The sequence below is a fragment of the Crocodylus porosus genome, unplaced genomic scaffold (genome assembly GCF_001723895.1).
Source record: "Crocodylus porosus isolate Cpor-Errol unplaced genomic scaffold, CroPor_comp1, whole genome shotgun sequence".
In the NCBI taxonomy this organism is placed as follows: domain Eukaryota; kingdom Metazoa; phylum Chordata; order Crocodylia; family Crocodylidae; genus Crocodylus; species Crocodylus porosus.
This window is the reverse complement of record NW_017728886.1, coordinates 162,777,055-162,805,035: the sequence shown is the minus strand read 5'-3', so window position 1 is coordinate 162,805,035 and position 27,981 is coordinate 162,777,055. Positions and strand designations below refer to the sequence as shown.

The window sequence follows — 27,981 nt, the reverse complement described above, 5'->3', positions numbered from 1 at the left end:
ACGCGCCTCCCCAGTCACATGGGCGGAAGAGGCGCGACTGCCAGTCTACAAGTGCCGCCGAGGGTCAAACTCCACCGGGAGCGCGGAGGAGGTAGCGCATGCGTCGCAGCCAGGGCGAAGCCCTCCTGCCCTCGGAGAGGAGGGCGGGCGCTAATGTGGTATGTGGGGCTGCGGCATCTGCTGCTGCATGCATGCATGAAGGTAGGCGAGGGCTGTGCTGATGTAGCAGATACACGCAGACAGGGTTTTTTGGGTAGATGTAATGTGTTGTATTTATTAGACCAACTAAATATTTGGGCAGATTGTTCTTTCGGGCACAAACACTCTTCTTCAGACATAGGAAGAGCCTGCTGGTGCGTTCTCCAGGCTAGAATAGAAGCCAATATGCAAAATGCATGTCTGTGTCAATGCACTTGTGTGGCTGCGAGGATCAGAGGGGATGCAGATTCAGTAGTACCTGAAATAGGGTTGCCGACCCTCTAGGTTTGCCCTGGAGTCTCCAGGAATTTTATATATAACTCCAGGAGATGCTGGGAGTCACCCCAGGAGAGAAATGAGGGGGCATTCATTAAAATAAATAATAAATATTAAATCTGATTTATACAGTAGTCAAGTGGGTCTTTAAAATGTAATAGTAATGTGCATCTGCCATCCTGATGTAAAGTCTATGCACCATAATCTGAAACTGGTACACCAAACATGAAGGCACATTTGCATTGGGCAAGCCTAGCCTGAATCTAATAGCAGATACATGCATGCAGCTATTGGGTGGGTGCATACATGCATGCATCTTATCCATCCAATGCCTGCTTGCACCCGGTGCCTGGATGCAAGAATGCATCAGAGGCAGGCAGGTTTTATCCCATCCCCCAGCACCCGTTAGAGAATTGCTCAGGTAAGCACCTCCAAAATTCTCATCCATTAGCAGTATAGAACAGTAAAGTGACTACTGAATAAAAACCAAACAATCCCATACCACCCCCCCCACTGTAAGCATTGAGAATGAGATTCTTTAAAAATGCACACACAGAGCCTTCTGCTGTGGCACTGGAACCTAAATCAGCAGGGCCACAGCTGCTGAAGGTCATGTCAAATCAGCTTACCAGCCTGACTGGGGAAGCATTAACATCAAGTTTTCCTTAGGTATCTCCCAGCCAAAGCAGCCACAGAGTTGAAGTTTAAAAGAGCTGCTGCTTTTTAGAACTGTTACCGTTTTTAACAGTAACTAAGTTTTCTTTAATTGAGAAACAGAAGTTCCCTTTCTCCTTTTTCCTTCTTTACTGATTCAGGCCAGCACTTTACATTCCAGACTTTCCCTTGTGCATGTAGATAAATTTTCATTTAACTACAGCTCTTCCAGAAGACCAAGGGTGAGGAAAGCTGCATTGAAATATGAGAATAACTAAAAAATGACAAAAACCAGTAGCAATACTCTGGACAGTAGTGCCTGAAACTAATTTTTTTTTTTTAAAGTTTCAAGCTGATCATCTTCCTTGACTGTGAAGTCATAGTCAAAGTGGGAGTGATGAATTCAACTCTTAAATCCTTAATTCTATCCCACAGCAAAGTAACCTAGGCTGGGACTTTGCATCTGTGTGTAGCTTTCAGCTAAGTTGCTACGATTTCCATTTCCACTCGCCCAAGGGGGTCACGCTGTCAGACAGGACGCAAAACACCCAGGGAGTGGGAAATGGGCCCCCCCAATTGACATAGATCAGGTGAGAGAACACCTTGAGAAGCTAGACATCCAGAAGTCTGTGGGCCTGGATGGAATGTACCTGAGAGTCTTGAAGGAGCTGACAGACATCATAGCACATCCTATGGCAAAGATACTTGAAAATTTGTGGTGCTTGGGTGAGGTTCTGGAAGACTGGAAAAAAGCCAGAGTGGTCCCAATCTTCAAGAAAGGAAGGAAGGAAGGAAAGAAGATCCAAGCCAATCAGTCTGACATCCATCCCTGGAAAGATCTTGGAGAAAATCATCAAGGGACCCATCAGCAACAGGCTAATAGAGGGCAGTCTTTTCAATGCCAGCCAACATGGCTTTGTTACTGGCAGGTCTTGCCTGACAAACCTCATTTCCTTCTATGACCAGGTGACACAGTACCTGGATAATGGAGACTAAGGTGATGTCATATATCTGGCATGTATCTGGGGATACAGGCCGACCTGGACACACTTGCAAGGTGGGCATACCAAAACCTGATGGCCTTCAATGTAGAGAAGTGCAGGGTGCTCCACCTTGGGAGGAAGAACCAGCAACATACTTATAGACTCGGCAGTGCTATGCTTGCTAGCACCACGAGACTTGGGGGTTTTGACTGACCACAAGATGAACATGAGCCACCAATGTGATGCTGTGGCTGGCAAAGCAAATCAAACATAAGCATGCATCCACCGATGCATCTTGAGCAAAACCAGGGATGTCATTCCCCCACTTTACTCGGCCTTAGTAAGGCCGCAGCTGGAGTACCGCATCCAGTTTTGGGCCCCTGACTTCAGGAGGGACATGGATAAGCTTGAGAGTCCAAAGGAGAGCCACCTGTATGATCAAAGGCCAATAGGGCAAGCCTTATGAGGAGAGGCTGAGGGACATGGGACTCTTCAGCTTGGAGAAGAGAAGGCTCATGGGGGACTTGGTGGCAGCCTACAAGTATATGGGGCGGGGGGTGCGTCAGGACCTGGGAGAACAGTTGTTCTCCAGGGCTCCCCAAGGGATAACAAGGTCTAATGGTCACAAACTTCTGGAAGGCTGATTTAGACTGGGCATAAGAAAAAAGTCTTTACAGTTCGTGTGTCCAGGGTCTGGAACAAACTCCCCCCAGAGGAGGTGCAAGCACCTACTCTGGACTCATTCAAAGGATGTTTGGATGTTTATCTTGCTGGGATCATTTGACCCCAGCAGACTTCCTGTCTATGGCAGAAGACCTGGACTCTTACAATCTCACAAGGTCCCTTTTAGTCCCTAATGTCTAGGAAATCTATGAGCGAGTCTGGCTTCTTATATGTCCAATGTAATGGGAGCTTCTTTGAAGGAGGATTTAGTATTTAAAAATAAGAGTGACTGAGGCAGCTATTGCTGAGCGAGAACAAAGTCCTTTTCTGCCAGAAAGCAACTTGCTATTTTTCAATCTAAAAGGTGTTAGTCTTGACCTGCCTGCTTTCTCCAGTCACAGCAGTGTTTTCTCCTACTCAGAAATGATTCATCTTGGATGGCCAAAAGTATACCTGGGTTGTATTAATAGGAGTGTCTCATGTAAATCAATGGAGTGATTCTTTCAGTCTGTTCAGCACTGGTGAGGTCTGACCTGGGCTACTGTGTCCAGTTTTGGGCTCCGCACTTAAAGAAATATATGGATAGATTGGAAAGATTCTGGCGCAGGGTGACAAAAATGGTTGTAGAGGCCTGGGAAATATGTCTTACAAGGAAGGACTAAATGAAGTAGGATTTAGTCTTCAAAAGAGAAGACTGAGGAGGGATATATGGCAATAGGGGACAGGACTAGGAGCAAACTGCAGCAGAGCAAATTTAGGTTGGAGGTTAGGGGGAACCTTCTGACTATGAGGATGCTAAAATAGAATTCTGTTTAGATGCGAGTAATAATAATACAAAAATCAGCTATTTCTACTGAAAGATGTAAAAGGGGAGGATAGATGGGTGCAAAAATTCAGCCAGCCAGGAATCTACTTACTTATAAAAGCACAACAGACCTTCAAATAACACTGCTTTTATTGATAACCGGTCTGATTGACTGAAGCAGGTAATGGCACGGTAAGTAATTAGCTGCTGCACCAACATCCATCAGATAAAAATAACTACTTTTGGAAGGATACAAATAAAGTTGTTGTAAGATGGAGTAACAAGACTGATATTTCACTCTTGCTAAGCCTGAGCAAATTTGCTTATGGTGCCTAGAACAGCAAATGAAAAAATATTAATAAATAAGACCAAAAATAAATGCACGGATTTAGTTCGGTGTCCCAAAGCTTATCTAACTGTTCCTCATATGTATTTTAAATGAGTAACAGGAAATTGATCCACATACATCTTTCCTCCAACTCCAAAACTGAAATCATCTTTTAAAACACAGTGTCTCAAATGTTTAAATCAAAGCAGTACATTAAGTAAAAAAAAAAGCCCATTTCACTACATTAAAAAAGAAAAAGCTTTAATCCACGCTACAAAGTTAAAAAAAAACCCAAAAGAAAATGACACATAAGGTAAAGTAGAAAAATACATTGTACAACATTTATATTTTGTTCTTAAACTGTTGGCTATTACAAAACATTTTAGTTTTAGACCATTTTAACACCTCATGGTATTTTCTGTGGCAAAGAAAAAAACTGAACTGGAAGTAAATGGGTTTTCTTTTGTGTACCTGGTCCAGTTATTGTCTTAAAGTTGGTAGTGTAAGCAGTATCAAATAAAGATCTTTTAGTAACCTACGACATAAGTTGTATTTTAAATTCCTAAAAAGCTTTATACCAAACATTTCAGGCCCCTCTCTGATGCTTGATGACAACTGAAGGGGTCTGAGTAACCTATTCAGAGTTAGCCTAGAATGTTAGTCAATACTGCTTAAGTGTAACATAGCCAGTCTTTTGTAGCTAAAGACTTTATGGATTATGGTTTCCCCACCACCAAAATAGTGAGATGCTTTGTCAGTTATGCAGTTTAGGTCATGGTCTTAACCCGTGTCTTGCATTTTTGCTGCCTTCCTGCTTATGTCCCTTAAATGAACAGTAATTGTTTACCCAACAATGGAGATGATGGAAACCATAATCATGACATCTGGTGAATTTTGTCTAATAAATATTTTAAAAAGAAAAAGAATGCAAAGAAAAAGAAGTCAGTTAAAAAACCCTCTAGGTAATCTATTTTCCTTTCCACAATTGGTAAATCAAACATAAAAAATAAAGTTTATAACTCAGACAGTACTGCCACTGACCAGCAGGTGGTGCTGATCTAAAAGGAATAACAGCATCAACATCCTTCTTTTCCCTTCTCACTTAAGACTTTAAAAATATATATATATATATAAATCTCATTTGGTCAGAATTTATTTGGAAAGAGTAACTGCAGCATTTCCCAAACCTGGCAGCCACCACACTGGGAAAATACTACTTTATACAGAGCTTACTTGGATTAGACAAAATGTGGCCAATATTCTGCACAAACAAGTTAACAGAAAAATCTGTATGTAAGCAGCTGTATCAGCTGCTGGTTAATTAATCCTTTAAAAAGAAAGGAGATCAATGTTTTTCTCTATGACCAATTCAAAGAGACCCCAAATAGGTTTGTTACAACTATCAAGATCTAATTTGTATACAAGCAAATTAGAAAGACACCCACTTATGTAGCAGACATGCTAACTCAATTGTGCAGCTCTGCCATTTCCTAGTATACAGGATTGCTCAGATTTATGAAATTAAAAAGAATTTTCATTCTCACCTTAGATGCAGGCTGAACCATATTCACGCTGCATCTCAAGAATTTGCAATACACAGCAGATTTATGTCTAATCTCAGAAGCCATATTTCCAAGAAAGCAACATCTGTTGCACCCATGAGGTCTATGAGAACATAGGTTCTCTTTTGTTCTGTGCATCACATGTTGCAAGAGTCAAGATTTGTTCCAATTGGCACTTAGGACTAAGAACACATAGTACAAGAACTGCCACTAAAGCGTAATCACAGTTCCATCCTCCTCAATGCCTCCTCTGGGGATAACCAAACTATGTCGGGGATCAGTTTTTAAGGAACTTAGTATTTTATGGATGTTGCCATTGCTTTCCCGGCCGGAACTGTTGTTGAGTACTAGGTCCCTCTGAAGTCTGTGGCTGAGACTGCTGCCATTGATGCGGGAGAGGCTACTAGATGGCAGGCTGTGCAATTTGGGAATGTGCTGTGGCTCCAGGCCACCCTCAATGACAATGTCAGCCTCCTCGTCACTCTCCATTTCATCTGGGTGGAAGTTCTGCAGAACATGGGAGGAAGGCAAGCTGTGATGACTAGCTGTGCTATCCGTAGACTGGCCCGAGCTGCCAGACATCCTACTGCTTCGGATAATATTGTTCCTTTGGTTTGCTGGCTTGACAGTGATAATAAGATTATGGCTGTTGGCGATCATCATGTCTGTAACTTGGTCAAGAGTTTTCCCAGCTACTTCAATTCCATTAACTTCCAGGACTTCATCATTAACAGCCAGCAACCCGGTGCTCTCTGCCAAGCCGCCAGGAACCATACGAGAGATGAAAATACCTGGGACTTTTTCCAGTCCATGAGGAGTTACTCGAACGCTGGTCCCATCGCGAATGTAAAAGCCTAGTGGTTTCTCACATCCATGTCGATACAATCTCACTCTTCTGTGCGTTTCAGGAAGAATGTCAACATCAATAATCGAAGACACTGGTCTAAAGTCATGAGGCATGCTGATATTAAGATGGGGGCGTCTCCGAAGGTTGTCATTACGGAGGGCCACAAGAGCTTTCTTTTTCCGGGATAGTGTATTGGTCCCAAAGTTACCATAGTCTGCTTCATCTGGAAAAGAAAGGAGTATTGATATAGTAAGTTCTGTAGACTATCTAACTGGAGCATGTCTAGCCTCCTATCAAGTCTGGTTCAATGAACAGTAAACCCCAGTATACAAAAAAAAATACCCATGCAGTTAAAGGTTTGGGTAGGTGCTGGATGTCATGCCCGTTTTTCATCGACTGGACGATTAGTGTTTCCAATAGCAAGATTGACTTTAGATTTCCAAACCAATCATTTATTGTACAGCCTATGACTAGGTGTAGTTGCAACTCTGATGTTCAGTACTGCACTGTATTTTCAACAGTTGATACCTCTCAAATTGTGCATGTGCCTCTCAAATACAGGTATGTGTGCAGAGTCTACCGCAAACTTTTATGTCCCAGCTATAGACTTAAACATTTATGCTAGTACCTGGAATAAGTGCTGTTCATTCTTTTTTATTTTGTGGCAGCAGCAGCAGTATCCTGGGTACATATTTTAAGAAAATTTGACCAGCAGAGATGCATGAAAACGTTTGATGATTCAGTTATGTATTCCATATGTGGAGTCATTGTGTTGATGTGTATTCAAAATGCTCAAGCAGTCCTAAAATTAGGGTGTCAAGTATTTTCATCCTAGTCCACAGCAGAAGTATGGCATATTGTTCTCTCACCCTAGTCTGCACCAAAAATGTGGCATATTTTAGCATAGTGTAACATCACAGAGATCTGTTATCAGCAGTTGAAGTGGACTGCCATTGCTCACGAAAGTACTAATAGTGTTAATTATTCTAGTGTTGGAAGACACAGTCCTCTAAAGATGAAATGCTAAAATAGGGAAGCACTAATATTTCAGATGAGTATCACTTTTGTTCTTTCCCTCTACCTTGCATCTATCAATGTGAACTTGGAGTGGTGCTATGGTTGTCTGTTGGGCTTTATCCAAACCCAAAGTCTTAGCAAAGCAAATTTAGAACCAGAGTCTACAGAAACCCTACATGGATTTGATTATCTTATGCTTGAAAAAAATGATTGCATATTATAGAGATGTATGTGATGAATAGCTAGAAAGTGAAGGGTATTAGGATTACTTTAATTAGGTGATATAAATGACCAATTGTTAAAGGAACTTATGGAAGAGAGGTACTTAGGTTTTTGGGTAGAGAACAAATATTTATCATCATCATGAAAAGTTAGTATACTGCCCTATTCAGAAAGACTCAGAATGGCTTACATAAATGACAAATACCTCTTGTCTATGCATCTAACTAGAGTTTTTTCTTCTAACTATGGTCTTTTGGGGGTTTTGAAGAATTCTCTTAACCCACAGTCCATTTGCATTGACTATGCCTACAAAGGGGCCTACATAGGGGCTTATCTTGGGGAAGACATCCCACAGTGCCAGAGGTACCTCTTAGACAGATCTGTTATGTTTAAATTAATGTCTGCCTCATTTTTTTTTTCCCCCAGGTCCCTCAAAGCCAAGCCAAGCCATATTCCAGGCCAGCCCTGTCCAGTTGCTTTGCTATTCATTATGCTATGGCATCAGGACTAGTTCCAGAGCTAACCCACTGACTGACAAGTTCCTCCATCCCCATTTATGTGGTGTGCATGGCCAGGTATGGAAATGTTAAAGTGATCCAAGCACAAATAGTCTAAAACATTTCTGGAAAAAAATGTGCCACAGCCAGGATGATGACTGGGTAAAGACAGCACCTTTTTATTCAACAAATCTGCCCATGAGCCAGCTCCCTGCATTCTGAGTCACAGCTGCTTTATTTTACTGACAGAGAGAATACAACAAATCTATGGCAACAGGAATTAGTTGCTACTCTGGTTCGCTTGCCAATAGCATTGTTAACTAAATTCCATCGGGGGGTTAGGGGGAGGATTCACAAGCCCAAAAGAAGCCAGGCTGACTCAGGTCATAGAGATGGCTGGTGGCAAATTATTTTGCTTGTAAATTGAGGAAATCTGAGCTAGAATGAGTCACCAGCATGGAATTTCAATACCAAGCCCTAGCTTGAAAAGTAAACATTTACTAGGTAAAAATGAAATGCTTTTTAACCCTCTACTCAGTCCCTTAAAGCACCCAGGCATCACAAATGATATAGTTTCGTGTGCTTTTTAAATTCTTAATAAAGGGACACTTGCAATATTTTACTCACTTGTTCATTTAGAAAGAAGCAGGGACCTTAGTTTTCTTTACATTATCATAGCAACAGGTGGGTGACTAGGTTGCACCTGGGTTGGTTTTAGTAATAATAATACAAGATAGCCCCTAAGATAGTGTTAAATGTCGTAAGTAAAGAAGAGAAACACAGTAGCAGAACCACTTCAACTTATGTAGTCACGGTGTCTGAAATTATTTAAAAACAGTTAAACCACAGAGTAACCTAAAATGGGAGCATTCACTCATTAAAGGGTATTAACCCATTCTAAGTTACCTTCTAAAGGGTAACTTAGAATGGTAACTTTAAAGTTATGCCACTTCAAGTGAGGGTTATCTTTGATCAGCTTTACCCAGGGTATTGTTAGTTTGCTCTGGGGAGATAAAAAGATCTGTTGTCATTCTTCCCAAGATGCACCATTCCCAGGGTTTCCATTTCCTTTGCTCTGTGGGCAAGGTTTCAACCTTCCTGAACTCTACTGCCGGGATGGGAGGGAAGAAAGGGAGCCAACACCCTTGCCCCAGGAGGTGTGACCTCAGCACACTGACCACTCTAAGCACCCAGGTGCAGCTCACCAATTTTGCTGCTTTCTCTAGCACCCCCATGCAAACAGGACCAGCAATATTACTACCTCCTTCTGTGAAGAGAATGACCTTGTCTCAGCTCTGCCCTGGTGTGGCATGCAGTGAGCTCGCTTAGTCTCAGCTCTGCCCTAGGGCAAATACTAACACAACTCCTCGCCAGCCCAATCCCAGTTTAGTGAAAACATGTGCAAGACTTTGGTCCTTTAATTTTTATTTTTATTCTTTTATTCACTGCTTTCTCTCTACTTCCCAGTATTTCACCCTCCTGCTGGTTCGCTTCAGGTATCTGCTCCCTCACCAGACTTTTCCCCTTCTGCCCACAGCTCCTGCTGGCAGCAGAGTGAGGGAAGCCACAGCATGCAGAGCCGCATGCCACTCTCCCCCCTCCTCTCCCACCCCAGAGGAGTCCTGGCTCCTGCCCACGGTCATGCTTGCCAGGCCCTCTAGTGGCAAGTTAGAGTTGTGCAGATCTGAGACTGCATTAAGCCTTAACCCGGGGCGGGCAAAATATGGCCCCTGGGCCAAATCAGGCCTGCAGCATTATTTTATCCAGCCTGTGGCAGGTACCTAAGCTCTACCTGGCCCAGACCTGGGGAACAGCCTGGGCCATGGCATATGCAGCTGGTCCCACTGCCCCTGGGTGCAGAAGTGCCACATGGGACAGCATGCCAGGATCTGTAGTCTATGGGGCTGGACTGTGTGGTGGGGGCAGCCCGGTGACCAGACTTGGCCTCCCAGCAAACCCTGCCACCGGACCCCAGCTCTGCTGCCCAGGCATCTTGTATCTTGACCTGTCTGCCCTGTACTCATTGCTGGGGGTGCCAGATGGAGTAGGTGGGCGACCCCCGTGGGCAGGGCATACTCGGGTCAGTGGATGGGATGGGGCCACAAGTGGGCAGGGAGTGGAGTCCAGTAGCAGGACAGGCGGGCAGGATCAGGGCAGTGCTCATGGGATGGTGACAGCATGGGGCTGCGGGACAAGACAGAGCTGCGATCCGCTCACCACACAGCCCTGTGACAGGCACCGGTTCCATGGGCAGGGGCGTGCAAGGAGCGGATCACAGCTCTGGCTCTAGGCCCCAGCCTCATGCTATCACTGTTTTAAAGGTAACCTGTAACAGCAATCTTATTTATTTCTGCAACCACTGGGTATGAGGGGAAACGAGACAAAACATCTTTGTTTTTGCTCTCCTGACCCTCTCACCTGCACTCAGCTCAGTACTCCATTTCTAGCATGCCAGCATCTGAACAGCTTCAAAACAATTATCTTCACCCATAGGTGGATCCAGGATCCTGGCAGGGTTTGTGTGTGGCTATACCCCCTTCAGCTGTCTGGCACATGCAAAGTGAAGAGAGCTCATTGGCACATGCCAGGCTGCCTCATCCCCCTCTGCTCCAGCCAGATTTCTCCATGTGCTGTGAGCTCTGAGCTCACCAGCTAGTCAGCATGGGGTCTTCCCCAAGTCTGTTTCTGCAGCCCAAGCGGTGAGTGCTGCCTGCTACTGCTATTTGCCCTTCCCCATCTCCTCCCCTTGCCTCTTGCCCAATTCAGCAGTAGGAACAAGTGGCAGCAGAGCTCAACCCTGGCTTTCATAAAACTATGGAGCTCAGGGACTGAGTGTGGCTGCCACTCATCCCCTCTTTTCCCCGATGCTGAATTCAGCAGGGGGTGGGGCAGGAAAGGCAAACAGTATCGTTGCTCACCCTCTGGAGCTGGGTGAAAGCAGGGGCTCTGGTCACGAACCAGCTGGTGAGCTTAGAGCTCATGGCACATGCAGCACTCCCCACGGGAGCTGTGCTGACATGCCTTGAACTGCCAAAAAGAGGGGCATGGCCCTGCCACCCTCCCACCCCGCCAGATCTGCCTCTGCCCTTCCCATACGGCTAGTACTACTTTTCCTTCAAATATGCATTAGACGTGAGTGAGGGGCACATCATAGCCATCTTTTGTGCTATACTGGTATTTTTGAAGAAAATTCTCTCTCATAAGGAACCAAGTCTAGAAACAAATCCTATATCTCACTGAACTGGGATTTTCAGTTTTTAACAAAGTCAATCATAAGTTTCTGGCACTGGCCAGTCCTGCAGTATTAGTCCTCATGTTAAATGAGAATGGTGCGAAAGGAGGTCCAGTTTAAAACTGAACATTAATGAATGTTGGTCTTTTTACAGCCATAAGCGAGGAAACTACCTGGCTTTGGAGACAGGAGAAGCAAAGAAAAGTATTAAAGAATTAAAATAAAGATATATGCTACATGATGATGTATAATTGTTGCTGGCATGTGGTTTGGGAGAACCTGCTAACTCAAACACAGTTACTTGGGCAATTTTTCTTTTTTACAGGAATATAATTATGCGTTTTATAGTTTCTGCCTCTGCTGTATCCTGCAGGGAAATAGCTGTGCTGAAGGTTTATATCAGCAGTTTCCATGACAACAGGACCATGGAAAACATAAGTCACATGCAGAATGTCAAAGAAAAACTGTGGTAAGGCTAGAAGTGGAGAAAAAAATTATTAGCTAAACAAGTTCTCTCCAAGTTTGCAACTCTATCAAACTGCGGCTTATTACTGATTTTCAGCAATAAGCTGTTCAGTTGGTATTTGCCAGACTGAATTACAAATCGTCTGCGTCAGCCACACAGATTATATTGGTATGTGTTTATGATACAGTAGCAAATAGTAGTGAGTTTCCTCACCATAAAAAGTTTCAGGCAGTAACTCCATTTTTCCTAACAGAGATCAACAGTTACTCTGGGGAGCTTGCAGTAGTCTGTGAGGCAACTGGGTAAAATTCGACATCACAGCAAGTTGCTCTGTTGCAGAACAGAACTCATCCCTCTGTGGGACAAAGACTGCACAAACATTTGCACAGGATGGTAATGCAAAGAACACCTCCTCAATGGTCCTGTATTTCACACTATATAAGAAAAATGTAAAGTCTGAAGGAGGCCAGCATGAATTAAACTAAATGTAAAGTGTGACTGATGTTATTCATACTAGTCTGTTCACACCTAAGCATTGTATGCTGATCCTCCTTATTGGAGAGGGGTGTTGTAAGGATGCTACATGGAACTTTTGCATGCATAAAACATAGGGATGATAGCTGATCACTGGATTACAGTAGACTTGAGCAGGGCTTGACCTATGTTGACAATTAACTTTCCATTAACCTTTTAAAATTCAGCAGGTGTACATATATTTATAATAGGCATGGGGGAAGAATCCCAAACTTACCAATTTTGTCTTACAAGACATCCCAAAGCAATGTTACACATTAAAAGTACCCACTTCAAGTTCTGCGGCCACTAACCATTATTGACCCAGAATGCATTCACTTATAGTGCATTTTGAGAAAAAATGCTGATAAGCCTTCCAGGTCAGAAATCAGATTTATGATTGTGCCTTCACTAATAAAACAGATGCAGTTTTTATGGTGAGTTCTCATCAAAACAACTCCCTTCCCAATCACTTTATTAGTTGTAGAGATGACACCATCCTTGAATAGTACTTTTCTTTAGGTTCATGCCTACAAGTATTTTGTTTAGATTGGTGGAATTCCCTCCCCTTTGTCCAACAATACCAAAACCTGGTAAGACAGCGTGTTCTCACTCCCAACTACAGAAATCTTTTCTGGCACAGTCTCCAGACATGGTCAAAAACTAAGCTAAAAATACACTTTTGGAACAGAACACACCAGCCCAGAACACAACAAGCAGGCAACTACTCATGGCAACCATCAGCTACTTCCTAACAAAGTTATAGGCGGTCTCAGGCACTTGTGCTGACTAAATATAAATATTTCCCTTCATAGTGGCTATTGTGAATACTCCACTGGAATCATGTAGTCAATTCACAAAAAAATAAATAAATGCACCACAGTGGAGCATATTTAAGCAGCTATTTATAAAAGAGGAAGAAAACTGCTTAAAGCATCTTGTTTTAGCCAAAAAAGTATTGTATTTCTTTAATTGATATGAAACAAGAAATTATAGACCTTCTGAAAAAACACCAGGAGCACCACTCCCATTGCTTGGACAGCTGCTTTTCATAGGAACTGCCTGCCAGATGAAATACCAAAGCTTAGCCAGATAAGATTATATAAACAAGCTGAATTCCACAGAGAAGCAGACTGCCAGGCTCCTATAGGACCAGTTCATTTTAGACACTACTTTTTCAGTGTGTGCACACTCTTGGCTTATTATTTCCTCTGGGAACTGTGGAACTTTAGTTGACAGCTCTGGAAAGTACTTCAAAGACCAAATTACTTCCACAAGGGAGAGCTGCACTTCACGCAACTTGGGAATGAGGCCAATGATTCATTAATAGTGATGGGTTACCCCTCAATCCAACATATCTTTATTACTGAACGTTAAAAGAAACAGAGATCCCAGAACAATTCTTAGGGGCACAGTAGATGCAACTCTTCTGCTTTTCTGTGCATCACTACCAATGTCCTCATACCAGCAACATTTTAGAGAAATGAAAAGAAAAGCACTTGTGCAAGAGAGGCTAACAACAGAAGCCATTCTGTCCTTTGCAGATACCGAGAGCACTGGCCAACAGGCCTGCAAAAAGGACTAAGAAAACAAACCTTAAGTGAACTATAGCTAAGGGAGGTCCTCTGCTTCTATCAATGATGGATGTATATTTAAGGAAAGTGGGAGAATGAGCGTATCAAAATATGTCCAAGTAGCCTTTTAGTACTGGTGAGGTTATAGATCAACAATTACTCAGAAAACCTTGGACGAACTGATCTAAATATGATTTAATGACGAATTGGTAGGCATTCCTGTTCTTTTTAAAGTAACCTAGATTTCTGTCCTTTGATAAACCTACATACCATGCGTTCAAAAATTCTGGACACAATGGAACCATGTTGTAGAGATGAAGAGTTATTAGCCCGATTGTTGCGTCTCTGCCACACACTGGGGTTTCCAAATAAAGGATGAAAAATAGTAATACATTTTCATCAAATTCACAAAACAGAAAGGTCCTGAAGACAGCAGGTGAAACCCTTGCCATTTCTCTCCTATTCCCAATTTCAACACATCACATTATACAGCATAAATAACAAGACTGCTAACATCTTTTATCAATTGCTACAACTGCAAATCCTTGAAGATGCATGTCCATGATTTTGCTTCCCTGGCCTAGCAAGCTATAGAAGCAAAGCATCGGTATTAGTATGTGAGCTTCACAGTTTTTCTCTTTCTTTGCAGTATCAACTGCTATCCCTGCCTGATATCATAGTCTTAGCCACCTGCCCCTCATGCCAAAATTGCTATAAGCCATTGCTTGAGAATGCTGGCTGAGCCTCCTGCAGCTCCATTGCTTGCCATCAGAGGGCATTGTTTAACTTAAGATGCTTGCTACCATGCAGAGGACCAGCTTCCTACTTCTCCTGCAGGTTCAGCTCAGAGCACTGCCAGCCACAAGCTGCTGTTGACAATGTGGTCAGGGTTAACCTGTAGACATGGAACTGGGAAGGTTTGGAAAGGCAAAAGGGATGCTAATGAATGTAGCCAGGGCTCCAGACTTGCATTGTCTAAACCCCCTTTATTTGCAAAGTCCAAAGCTACATAACACTTCTCCTGCCCATCCATTTGGGCTCTCAAAGCAAGAGGAAGGCAGTTCTGAATTTCAGAGTTGGAGAAGTAACTGCCCCATGGAGCACACACACTATCATCTCTTCTCTCAAAGCTTTTTACCAATAAGATGCCATGGGTGACAGGCTAGATAAAATTATTTTATGTAGTCCATTTTCTCCAGTTCAAGAGATATTTTCTTATTAGCTAAGAGTTATTCTTTCCTGAAATGGCATGGGTTTCTTCTCTCTCCAATCCAGGCAGAAGATGGGGAGGAGAAGAGAAAGAGCTTGCTGGTATTTGCTACAGATTCAAAGCAGTAGGTCTCTCCCCCACTCCCCTCCCCATGGGGCTGGATCGGTCCATACTGCATCCCTCCTGGGCTCCAAAACATGAAGTACAGGCAGTCATAGCCCTCCTCTCCTCATGTCCTTAGCATGGTCTGAGATGGACCTTCTTATCCCTCTTATCAGAGCAACACATGCTTGCAACAATAAAAGTGGAGAAAGTCATTTTTTTCCCAAGGCATTAGTTAATAACTTCCTTTTCCTGTCAGGGAAACAAAAGCTTGAAAGAAGCCATATTTCTCTCCACCTCTCTGGCAACAGCTTTGGCAGGTTTGTCACTATGTTCACAGCAAAATATAGCCAATGCAACAAGCTGATGGCTGTACAGAAATCCTACTGCTATGTTAGTGAGAGCTACAGAGTTCCCACGCTCCTCAGCCCTATGCTGACACCTGACTGGTATCAATGGGGTGGAGAGAACAGGACAGCTGCAGGCAGTTTTCCAACTGGCCAAAGCCTGATGCATGAAATTCCATATCACTGTGAATGCCGACAACCCCTAACAGCCTAGGAAACAAATACGTTACACATGGCTGATGGTACTACAGGGAGAGGAGGCTGACAGTGAACCATTTTCAAATAGAGGTGCATTTACAAATAATCTGGCCTATAATTATGCACAATCTCTTTTAGGTGGGTAAATAAATCCATACGGAAACTGTAACTAATCTATGCCACCCTTTAATTAATCTATTATCTCCCACTCACCTTTCATTTGGAACACACATATAGTACCATTTCTTCACCCAAGTAATTAGCCAGTTAACAGGCATACTATTTTCTTCCCATCTAGACCAATGTAAGTGCTGCATTTATACACAAAGTAACTTGAATAAAAGGCGGATGGAAGGACACTATTACTGTGGTGCCAACCAAAGGAAAAAGGAAGTGAATCTCGATTCCAGTGGTTTTCTACAACCTACTCCAGGTTAACAGAGCCCTATTTATTAAAAGCCTTCAACTTTTCAGGGCCTTTTCCAGGAAGACATATTTTTCATTACATTTACAAGTCATGATTCAATTTTTGTCAGAGCCAAGATTCCTCTCATTGTCAGAAAAGGTAGCAACTACTTTCTACAAAAGCCTTAAGTCTAGCAAACAATAAGAAGGGTGATTGGGCCTGCATAGACTGAAGTAGGATGTAGGCACTGGAAGGCCACTCTTTGTGCTATCACAGTAGCTGTGGTACCTGGAACCATTCTGGCATCCTGGGAGAAGGTACCGTTCTTCATTTCTACTCAAAGACAGGGATCCTTTATATCTTTGAGAACGCTGATCCAGCAGAAGCCGTTCCAATTTAATAATATCAGAAGAATTTTAAAGCAGCAAATGAAAGCTCTCAAAGGGAGCAGGGGTACTGGTGAACAGGGTAGGCAAGGAGAGAGAAACAAGTGCCTTGTCTGAAGGAAAAGCATCATTCTCTGCCGAAATTTAAACTGACTCAGTTACTGGACTGAAATACTATTCTACAGACGGGCAGCCACGGGAATACAAAAAATGAAGTGTTTTCCTTCTTTCAAAGCTAGCCTTTTCTAGAATGATTAAGGTTACCAAGTGGGCATAAACAAGTTAATTTGTGGTCCACAGGCTCTTTCACCTTCACGACTGCGTGGTTCTGGGCACCACTCTCCAAGGCTGTTACCACCTTCCTCCATAGCCCGCTCCTGCTGCTGCTGTCGCCATCGCTTCCTCCCCAGGCTGTTGGTCTATTTCCTGCCACCACTCTTAGGTAGGGGGGCCATCATAGAGGGCGTTCTGGTTTCCTGCTACTCTGTCCTTTGTCCTCTTGATACGAAACCAGATGCCTTTATGTCTTCTATTTTTTCTTGAGAGGTAGTTAGGGTGGCCATCAGAGGGCACTCTTAGGTAGGGTGGCCATCATATAGGACATTTGGTTTTCTGCTTCTCTGTCCTCTATTGATACAAAACTGGACGCCTTTATGTCCTCTGTTTTTCTCTTCAAGAAAAAACAGGACATAAAGTCGTATGTTTTCGTGTCAAGAGAGGACAGAGTAGCAGAAAATGGGGATGTCCTCTATGATGGCCACCCTACTCTTAGGGCCACTCAGAAGTTGGGACAGCCTGCTGCAAATGATCCCAGCTCATTTTGTTGGGTGCTGCCACACTAGCCCATCTCCCTAGGAGCCAGTCCCACAGACACTCCAACAAAGCCCTATGTGCCATTCACATCACAGTGACCTGAAGCAGGCTCTGGCTTCGTGAAGCCAAACTCCCTCTTTTTGACAGAATGCCAACCCATAGATACAGCAAGAAGATGCACTGCAGACTTTCACTAAAGATTTGCTCTTTACTCATCAGAGTTTGTGTAGAAAGTGGCCTTCATATTTAGAACAAAAGGATGAGTGCTAGCTTTGCATTTGGGAGACATCTTCTGCCACCGTGGTCAAGTCAACGTCATTGTTCTCAGCTCCAAGCTGTAAAACGGGATACTACTACCTCCCAGGGGCTGTTGTGAGGCTACCCGCACTGAAGACTGCGAGGTTTCTGGCTCAGAGCCATCACAGAGCCGTGCCATCTCACAGGCAGACATTAGGCCGATATTAAACAAAGGTTCTGGTGAACAATATTTACTCTAGGACAGCAAGCCGCTGGCCTCGCATGCATTCCACTGCCGAGAAACACTTCATTCATCTAAGCTAGTTCAGACAGGCAAGGTGGCAGCTTCCTGTTTCTTCAGTAGTTTTATAAATTTTTCCCCCAGTGACAGTTTGGACATCTGCACTCAATGAAGCAATTAATATTTCAGATAAATTGCAATTTTCTCTTTCAGGCTTGATCCTGGCTTGCTTAAAGAAGCCAGCTGTCACCTCTTCGCAGAACAAGATATATTTTCAAGTAGTTATAACAGTTAAGTCTTTGATGTCATATACTAGGATTTATTTCCCCCCTCTTTAAAGAGCCAGTGCAGTTTGCTGTAGTGTTTTGGGAGCTTCCAACTATTGTGCTGTGATAATACCACATCCTGAAGGAAAAAAAGGAAAACATTTATATTGCTTACAAAGCACTTTTCTTGTTCCTGTCCTTGGGTGGGTAGATTACAGCCCAGATGCACACTCAGGCTGCCCCGAATCACAGAACCAAAAGCTTTCAAAACTCGAGTGGCATGAGAAATTGGTTGCAGAACTTTTCTTTCAAGTCATGACCTTTGGAAGCCCTCCAAACACTGCCGGCTGAAATTTAATTAGTCACAAGATAAACACTGGCCACAGGTCAGCACTGCCAGCCTAATGGGTCTGCACAGCTGTATCTTTTCCGCAACCAGCTCAGTGCAGTTGCTGTACCGGATACTGTGGGCCGTTTCAAACTGGCAGGCTATCATCTCCACCTGTATGCTAGAGGATAACCAATGGTTCAATAGAAAGGTTTTGTCTCCTTTTATCATCCATTGGCACAATGAACACAAACTCATTGCACTGACTTATAAGAGACAGATTACGTTCCAGTCTCTCCTCTTTCTCTCTCCAGGGGACAGCCCTACAGACAGACACTGGTGGGAGTGCCCGGCACTACTCAGGAACAAGCCCTCCGGCAGGATAAGGAGTGGCACAGATGAGTTCCAAGAGGGAGTCATGCCCAGTCATCATCCCAAGTTAGGAGGAGGGTTGGTACAACCCAGCGCCTTGGAGATGAGGCGTGCAGAGCGTGGGAAAGCCAGCAGACAGAAGAAAAAATGCTGAGAAGCAAAGGACTCCGGGGCAGGGGAGGGCATCTCAGAGCACAGCTTTTGTGAAGTACAAGGCGTGTAAGGCAGCTCCATAGTTGCCCAATGTGCCGCTTATTTAAGCCGAAGGAGGAGCTGAGCTGTTCCAAGTGCTGTCTGTAAATTTTACTGGAAGTAGAGGCACAGGATCCAAGCCTGGCTGTTGCCTCTCTATCGCCAGTGGGAGGGGAGCCTGCTTTATCTCCTCACAGGCAGAAACTCCTGCTTTTCTGGGTGCAACGGGCTCACACAACAAAGGAAGCCAGATGGTCCCAATCGACTATACTGGTGAAATCTAGTGACCCTCAGGAATCCACTGATGTAGTTAAGAGTTACTTAGGGAACAATAAATAAAAAACCACCATTATATTTAGTCCAGAAGAAACCAATCTGATCCTTCTTATGAACTCCGCTGGTTCTTAACTGCAGTAGTGAGGAGCCTTCCCACTGTAAGAAGAGTACATTTGCTACTACAGCTTTTTACAGAGTGCAACACGCTCCTGTGTTGAAGCAGCAGTGCAGAAGTCATGGCCTGTAAACAGTATAAGGCAGCTCCAGACATATGGATCTTACACAGCCTCCCCCCCAAAGGGACCATATACTGACTCACTGCATGTAAAGCCGCTGATGTAGCAGGAAGCTGGGCAATATACTATCCATGCTTGCTCTGAAAAAAAACCCCATGTACTGTATAGAAAATATATCAATTTAGAAAATCATCTCCACACACAAGTTGCCAGTGATCATCCTTTCACCACCCTTAAATATATAAAGCTGAGACTTAAGGAATACATTACAGAGCAGCACTACTATACTTTGCTGTAGTTGCTGCATCTGGACAGTGGCAAGGTTTGTATCTCCTAGGATGCTATATCCAAAGAGGAGCCATCAGAAAGAAACTAAAAATTCTTCCTACATAGCTGCATCAGCAAGCAGCAAAGGGTCCACAACATTTTTTTCCCTTTTAAAAGCAGAGTATTGACCTTTGCATGATACACACTCCCTGAGTTCTTGCAACTGAGAACAAGGAAAAGCTGCAACTATTTGCAAAACATTCGAATAGCAACATCCTTTTTCAATTATTAAAAAATGATTTCTTTACTTGCAGAAAATGTTCATTGCTGACCCTTCGAGGCTACCTAATCCCTTCAAATTCTCGAGGAGCAACCTAAGATTCCAGCAGAAGGATCCACTGGGCAAGACATGCAAATGTTGTCAGAACAACTAAAATCCTTTTGCAGATAATAGTATTTTACAAAGCTCCACCTACTAGGCTTCCAAGTTAATCTGAGTGCTTTTCAGTCTTTAATTATGCCATAGCCAAGCCTCACACACCTGAAGGGACACTTGAAACCCTGAAAGAAAGAGGTGCTATTGGATCATTAATTTCTACCAGGCATTAACTGAGCCTGGCCAATCCGTGTAGTTACATGCTGGTTTTTAGCTTTAGAATAACCACCCACGGGACAAATGTAATGAAAATATAGCTGAGCACAGAAGTTAGACAGCAATATAGGACTAAAAGTCTCTGGGGTGTAGGTTGTAGCCATGTTGGACTAAGGACAAGGTTCTTCCAGACAAGGTTCTTTGGGTGAATCCATACTGGCCTCTGGATGCTTTACCACTCTATCCAGGAAGAGCACAGACCATCTGCAGGTGCTTCCTCAACCTGATGAAGGGTGTTTGTGCCTGAAAGCTTGCCAAGAACTTTTCCAACTATTTGAGTTGGTCTAATAAAAGATATCGGATTTACCCAAAGAACCTTGTCTGCCTAAAAGTCTCGGACACTTTCGTACCAAAAGAAGGAAAGACAATTTTAAAACTCTTCTTTTTAAAATAGTAATTTGGAGCTATATTATAAACACCTAGACACACACACAATATATATGAGTTTCTTCTTTTAAGCAGATGCAGTCCAACACCAAACAGGGGAAGGTTAGAAGTAGGCTGTGACTATGAAAAGGCTAAAGACCTGGCTTAGACTCTGATACCACAGAAAAATATAAAACAGGAAGGTCAACGTAGGGTGACCCGGTCCAACTACAAGAGAATGCTTCTTGCTCAAGGCTGAAACAGATGCAGTGCTTTATTAGGTAGCCAGAGAAGGTGTTCAGAGTCCAAGTGATGGACAAAACTCATCAGTAATAGTCATTCAGGTACTCCCACAGTTAAGACAAATTGCAAGTTATGACTCCTCTCCCTTTGCCAATCCCGTCTCCCCGAAAAGCAACAAAACCTCTTGATACGGATACATTATGACGGCTGGCAGTAGAGATAGGATGGAAGTTAGAGACACATAGTGATTGATCTCTGTTCAACATGGGGACTTGAAAGGAAGAGTGGTCAGGATTTAGAGCCAAAAAGAGAGTTGGCTTTATTTATAGGTGCAGGATTTTCACCAGCTGTGAGGCCATGTGACAGGTTTTGATCCATTAGGAATCTTAGTTTTTAAAATGCAACACTGAAAGGCCTTGCAAGCTACAGCTAGAAGGTGGGTATTTAATTACATTAAAATAAAATTAGCACGGGTCATGTTCCTCCAGGCAACTTGAGTGAAGGAGGGGGGACACCAGAAGAACAAACAGGCTTTTTCTTCCTTCAGAAAGGCAGCAACTGCCTATGATGTGAAAGCACCCCAGGATGCTTTGTGACTGAGAAAACAAGATTATGGAAAATTTTACAAGACCCAGGATTCTCAAAGGGTCTTGTTGGCTACATCATTCAGAACCTAATCTATAAAATTTCTCTCATTTTCTTAGATGAACAGACAGGTGGGTTCACCAAGCCTTTGTGCAGGCTGCTGACAATGTTCAGTGGCATATAAAGGCAACAAAGTCAATTTGGTAGCGCAAAACTCTTTACATCAGCCTGTTCCCAGTTTTACAATGCCCTCCCTCATGTGCACTAAAGATACTGCACTCAGGCAGGAATCTAATCCTGTCTCCTATTACTAATAAGAGTCAATGCTTAGAGTCAGAGTCAATCCTGTGACCTGCTTCAAAGGCCTGGCACTGTGCAAAATACAGATCCTAAAAGAATACATTTCCTGAATTAAGAGCTGTTTTTCACAGTAACATTCAAGAATTTCGCAAAGATAAAATGATGCAAATCATCAACAGATTCAACAGATTAAAGGGCAAGTCTGATGCTTGCTTTGGTTTAGGTCATTAATATTACTATTATGGTGGTACCTATGATGTCAAAGCAAGGGCAGGAATTCATTATGCTAAGCTGACACAAAGACAGCAGCTCCCGCCCCCGTCACACAATATGATGGCTTTACTCAAGTATATGGAGAAACTTAACTACATTTTCTTTCTATAGGTGCAGCTATACCAGCAAAGGGCTGCATCCAGCCAAACCACAAAACACAACTCTGGTGGTCAGCAAATGGTTTACTACTACTGTAAATTTTGGAAAAATTCACCTTAAAGAAAGGCCTTATACCCAAGATGGTAAAATCATATTTAGTACTTGTCCTTTGTAGATCTCAGAGTGGTAAGAAATAAACATAATGTGCCTCAGGGAATAGGGCTGTGTGAAAAACAACTGAGTTAGCCAAAAACTTGGAGAATACATAAGAGGTTATGTAAGGTTTAATGGATTTAAATCAAGTGGGAAAGATTGAGAGACTTTACAATGACATACAGAATGTTAGTGACTTCAGTTATGCCCATTATAGTTTGTTTTGTTTCCTAACTGTTCACAATGGAGTTGCCTAAAATGAGGCAAGCACCAAGTAATTAAAATTAATTTAAAAATTCCAATACAACAAGATACATCCCTACCTAAGGATGTCTAGTTCTTAGCGGTATCATCATCATCATCACGTGTTCCCCCAGTTCTCCTTTTCCTCTTCAACTGTGGCACTCCACCACCCTCAAACCACCTTTGGAGTTGTTCTGCAAAGGTATGAGTCTATTCGTCCTACCTCAAAGATGTTTGTTCCCTTTAGACAAACCCAGTATCTTCTCCACATCTGCCCCTACCTTCCTTTGTAAATATTGTTAAGACACTATCACAAATTGCCAAGAACTTTTTTAGATCAGGCAGCATTACTAATTCTATGCTAAATTCCCACAATAGGAGCCAATGACAATTGATACAAGAATGCACTTGATCTTCAGAAAAATGAGGTTAAGGGACATTAGAAGAAAGAAAATAAAAGAAGCCTCTGTAGAACAAAAGCGACACAAATATAGGCAGTTATACCCAGCGACACATTTCCACACTTACGGCATTCTAAGAGTATATGTGCACTTGACATTTCATGTGGTTTTAATATGCGTATTTTTAAACAAACAAACCAACCCAACAGAATAATTCAAATATACCAAAAGACAAAGTTTTGTGGCAGCAGCATGGGGTTGAACATTACTAGGAACAGACAAACCCTGGAGGAAAGCACTGTGAAGCATCTATGCTAGACTTGACAATTATACTAGTTAATATAAATTAAACTATTGAAATAGACCCTTTGAGTGTCATACAACACTTTTGGAAACTAAAGCAATTTCTGTAGAGTTTAGGATATTCCGAACACTTCCTCCCATCTTAAGTAACTGATGAAAGAATACATTAAAACCTGTATAACCTGTCTCAAATTAATGACACTTGCACCAGGCTTGACAGCAACATGGTAATCCAGGTAGACACAATAGGAAAAAAGAAACACAGGTTGGGAGGACAATTTCTTAGGCCTCCATTTGTTTATGAATTAGGTCCTCCTGTATTTTTACCTATCTCTTTAAATAGCTGCACATCTCTAGCCTTTTAATTCTGTCTGGGTGCTTCATAGCATAGAGTCATAGAATATTTGGGTTGGAAAGGACCTCTCAGGAGGTCATTTTGTCCCCCCTGCTCAAAGCAGGACCATCCCCAACCAGATCATCCTAGCCAAGGCTTTGTCTACCTGGTCTTAAAAACCTCCAAGGATGGAGATTCCACCACCTCTTTGAGTAACCTGTTCCAGGGCTTTACTACCTTACTAGTGAGAAAGTTTTTCCTAAAATCTAACCTAAACTTTCCTTACTGCAACTTGGGACCATTGCTTCTTGTTCTGTCGTCTACCACCACTGAGAACAGTCTAGCTCCATCCTCTTTGGAACTACCCTTCAAGGTAGTTGAAGGCTGCTATCAAATCCCCTTTCAATCTTCTCTTCTCTAGAGTAAATAAACCCAGTTCCCTATGCCTCTCCTCAAGAAGTCATGTTTCCCAGCCTCCTAACCATTTTCGTTGTCCTCTGCTGGACTCTCTCCAGTCTGTCCAGATCCCTTCTGCAGTGGCGGGACAAAACTGGACACAACATCTTCATGCTAAAGCTCTACCAGATAAGCATCTCTCTGCTCCACAAGGATCAGTTTGTTATAAATGGGTTAATTAAATTCAAAAGCTTGGTTTAGTTCAGTGGTTCTCAACCTTATTAGATTCAAGCCACCCTTCAGAAAATGCCAACTCTGAGCTTTCACTCATTTCTTGATTGCAGGAAAATAATCAAGCAAGTCTTCTATTGCAAAGAACTCAGAAAGACCACAAGAGGTCAAACAGTTTTTGACACTGTGGATTCCTATTTGAAATCTCTGTGTTAATCTTGTGGGTACTGGAGCACCTAACAGCTTTAATATTGCATGGTTGAGAATCACTGGTTTAGATAAAAGGAAACAACTCTCTACCCTCCCCCGCCCCCTTGTTTTAAACACTGAACTTGCATGTCAAACTTGGAGAGTGAATTTTAAAGAAAGAAAATGAAAAATAAACAGTGCCAACTCTGAATCACCTGCTTGTCTGGACAGGAAAGACAATCTGGAAATCCTTGATTCAAAGGGAACCTGAAATATGTTGAACACCTGCATAGCACTGCTTCACAGGGCAGGATTAGACAATACTGAATCTGAAAATATGGGTACCTTGGTTGTATCTTTTATTCCTCCCTGATCAGGAAGAGAAGGGCCAGGGGGAAGGTCGATGTATGCGTGAAGAGGAGCACACTATTTAGTCCTCAAAAAGCCAGAGTCCTGTTTGCTTTTATGCTTTTTCAATCAGATCAGTCAAAGGCCAACGTAATGTAAACATGTCAAACTTCACTTTACTGCCTGCCTAAATGACTGGGAAACTTACAGCTGAGCTCCACCCTTTAGTTCACTTTGGGCTGTTGCATTAATTAAAACTTGCCCATGTATTACACTGCCCACAGGAAGTGAGGAGGAGAGTCCGGGCCTTATAATAAATGTTAGTCAATAGCTCCCAGCACTCTCTCGCCAGTGCTATGCGTAGAATGAAGATCACATTGTTAGCCTGACCTTGTGGGAGGATGCTGGGTAGAAGACTCACCACGTTGTGCAGACTCAGCGCTAGTTTCTTCACAATGGGAGCTGTCTGTGGCAGCTGGTCATCTAAAAATCCTCCCTAAAAGTTACTGAGCAGTATAAGCAAATTCCCTGAATGAACCCTGGTCTACCAAAGCCTTCTAATTAAAAATAAACACAAACAACACCCCAGTTATTAGATATGGGTATGCCACCTTTGGTCTCTACCAGAGAGGTGTGGTGTCCCTATTGCAGCCCTTGGATGACAACAATATTTTACCTCCATGCTTCCCTTTAAGTACTCCTATTCTGGAAGCATTACTGGAAGTGAGTCACTTTACAGACCTTAGTAGTACTGTGCAAAAGGAGAGAAGGCAGAGGACGTGGGGGCCCAGACAGAAACAAAATCACCAATAGATGAGGCGGTAGTTTCATTGACAAGCTTGCATAAGATTTGGGTCACTGAATCTTTGGACCAAAGCAGTCTTCAACTCGAATGCTATTTCTGCCTTAAATGCATGTAAAAGCTGGAAGTCCAAAAAGGGTGTAGTAGACAGACATCTAAAGCCTTAACAAAATGCTAGGTACTAAGTGGAAGGAATTTATAAACAAGAAGTACTCAGATTTGACAGAACATTCAACAGCCCTAACCAGAAAAGTTATCCAGAAGAGAAGATGGAAGCATTTGGGATGATGTAAAGGAACTCTTTGTAACACACTTCTCAGAGATCAAACTGATGAGACTTAGCACTGGAAATATGTAAAGAGCAGCCCAAGAAAGATGGGGATGGCAGAACCTTGCACAAATCACTATCTTTCAGCTCAGGAAGGACTCCAGCTTTAAAAGCAGTATGTTGGCCAAAGTTCTTCAACCGTATTTAATTCAGTTGTCCTATTAAGGCTTAAGGAAAAAAGGAAAAGGTTGAGAGAGACACCTGCTGATGTTCTGTCTTGTCTACAGAACATAATATAAATCAGACTGGGTTACTGGAGACATATTAGTCAATGGAATAATGAATACTTTATCAGGATAGTTTTATGGCTGATAAAATAAAAGTTCTCTACTGTAAAGGAGGGAAGCAGAATTGCTCAATAATTGAAGCTCGGAACTACAAGTAATGAGATCTGGGTTCTGTTCTCAACAGTGATTAACTTAATATGCTGAGCAAGAAACTCATCTGCTGTACTAGTCATCCAAGTGCAAACCTTCTTATGTTTCAGGGGTGTTGGTTGTAGCTGTGTTGGTCTAAGGACGTAGGCAGACAAGGTTCTTTGAGTAAATTTTATTAGACCAACTAACTAGTTGGAAAAACTCTTCTTTGCAAGCTTTTGGGTACAAACACCCTTCTTCAGGCAGAAGCGTTTCTCCATGAAGAAGGGTGTTTGTACCTGAAAGCTTGCAAAGAAGAATTTTATCCAACCATGTAGTTGGTCTAATAAAAATTATCGCATTTACCCAGAGAACCTTGTCAACCTTCTTCTGTACCTTTATAAAGTGCTTTGAGATCCTATGATGAAAAGTGTTATCCAAGGCAGGCTTTTTTGCTAGACAAAACTTCGCTTGAGCTTAAAATGTTACCAGTTTACCCTCAAGGTAATAACTCTAGTATTGCTGTAAGATGTACAATGAAACAAGCATCAGGACGGACCAGCACACAACCACATCAGTTGCACAGTGGGGCTAGCGCAAAGGTCAAACAAATTTGCATCAGAGACACTGTAAAGCAGTCACTTAAGAGAAGGCTCATTTATTAGATATGGTCCTCACCTCAGTTTAGTTTTATTCTGCTCATCTATATAGGAATCTGTTATTCTAAGAGGATTTTACTATTCTTTCTATTTTATGAAAAGTCTTGGGATCCTTTCATTAAGAAAGATTTTTCAGTGGGAACAAAAAACTGGGACACTCCAGAAAACACGATGCATCTATAACTGTTTCAGACTTCTCTGAGGTTTCTAAAAGGTGACTTGCAAAAAAAAAAAAAAAAATCATGCCCTTTTTGCCCTTTAGTGTAAAAAACCCAAAAAAGACCTGCAATTTACTTTATATTTTTTATTGTTCCTTCTTTCTGTTGGCCTCCCCACAAGTTGGTTCCTTCCCTGCAACAGCCTGGCCTTCTCTTGTGCTAGAGAATGTATTGGGGTCTCCAGTATGCACTCAGCCCTCAAGACAACACCTGGGAAGAAAATATTCCAAGGCTAGCCAAAGGCAAGCAGACATTAAACAGTCTGACTTAAAAAACAACAACAACAAAAAACAACTTCCCACCTCACTCATTTTTTTGTTTTCTTAGCAGTACAATATCTGAATCTCATCAGGTCTCCAGTGGCCCTTAATCATCCTGGGCAGATGAGGCTTAAGTTTTTTGACGTACTAATTTAAGAAAAAGTGCATAAAATAATCTCAGACCTTCTTCACACACTAATTTGCAATACTAGTTTGTCCCATCCACTATACAGGTCATTTAATGAATGCTCTTATTCTTTAGGTAGTCAAAAAAAAAAAAAAAAAGAAGCCTGCTCTTCTGTGTAGAAGGATGGTTTATTATGGAAGCTGTGTTTCCACTTAATCCTCACTGTCAGAGTTGAAGAGTTTTCTCAAGTTTGCTTAAAAATGTCAGATTTTGCGGGCTCAGTGCATGCAACGGTATGTACAAAATATGCATAACTGGTGTTTGTAATTGCTGCAGCTGTCTGAATTGCTTCAACTACCAGCCTGTTTGAGAAAATTATGCTGGCACACATCCAGGAGGGG

At 42.6% G+C, this 27,981-nt stretch overlaps 1 protein-coding gene across 1 annotated transcript in view; it reads right to left on the bottom strand.

Annotated features, from left to right (window-relative positions):
* Positions 1-3,711: 3,711 nt before the first annotated feature.
* Positions 3,712-27,981, bottom strand: part of PARD6G (par-6 family cell polarity regulator gamma) — a 97,992-nt gene continuing 73,722 nt past the window's right edge. Inside the window, exon 3 of the mRNA XM_019544496.1 lies at positions 3,712-6,539. Within this exon, the coding sequence (XP_019400041.1) occupies positions 5,680-6,539 (860 nt within the window). The 3' untranslated portion in view covers positions 3,712-5,679. The remainder of the gene's footprint in view (positions 6,540-27,981) is intronic.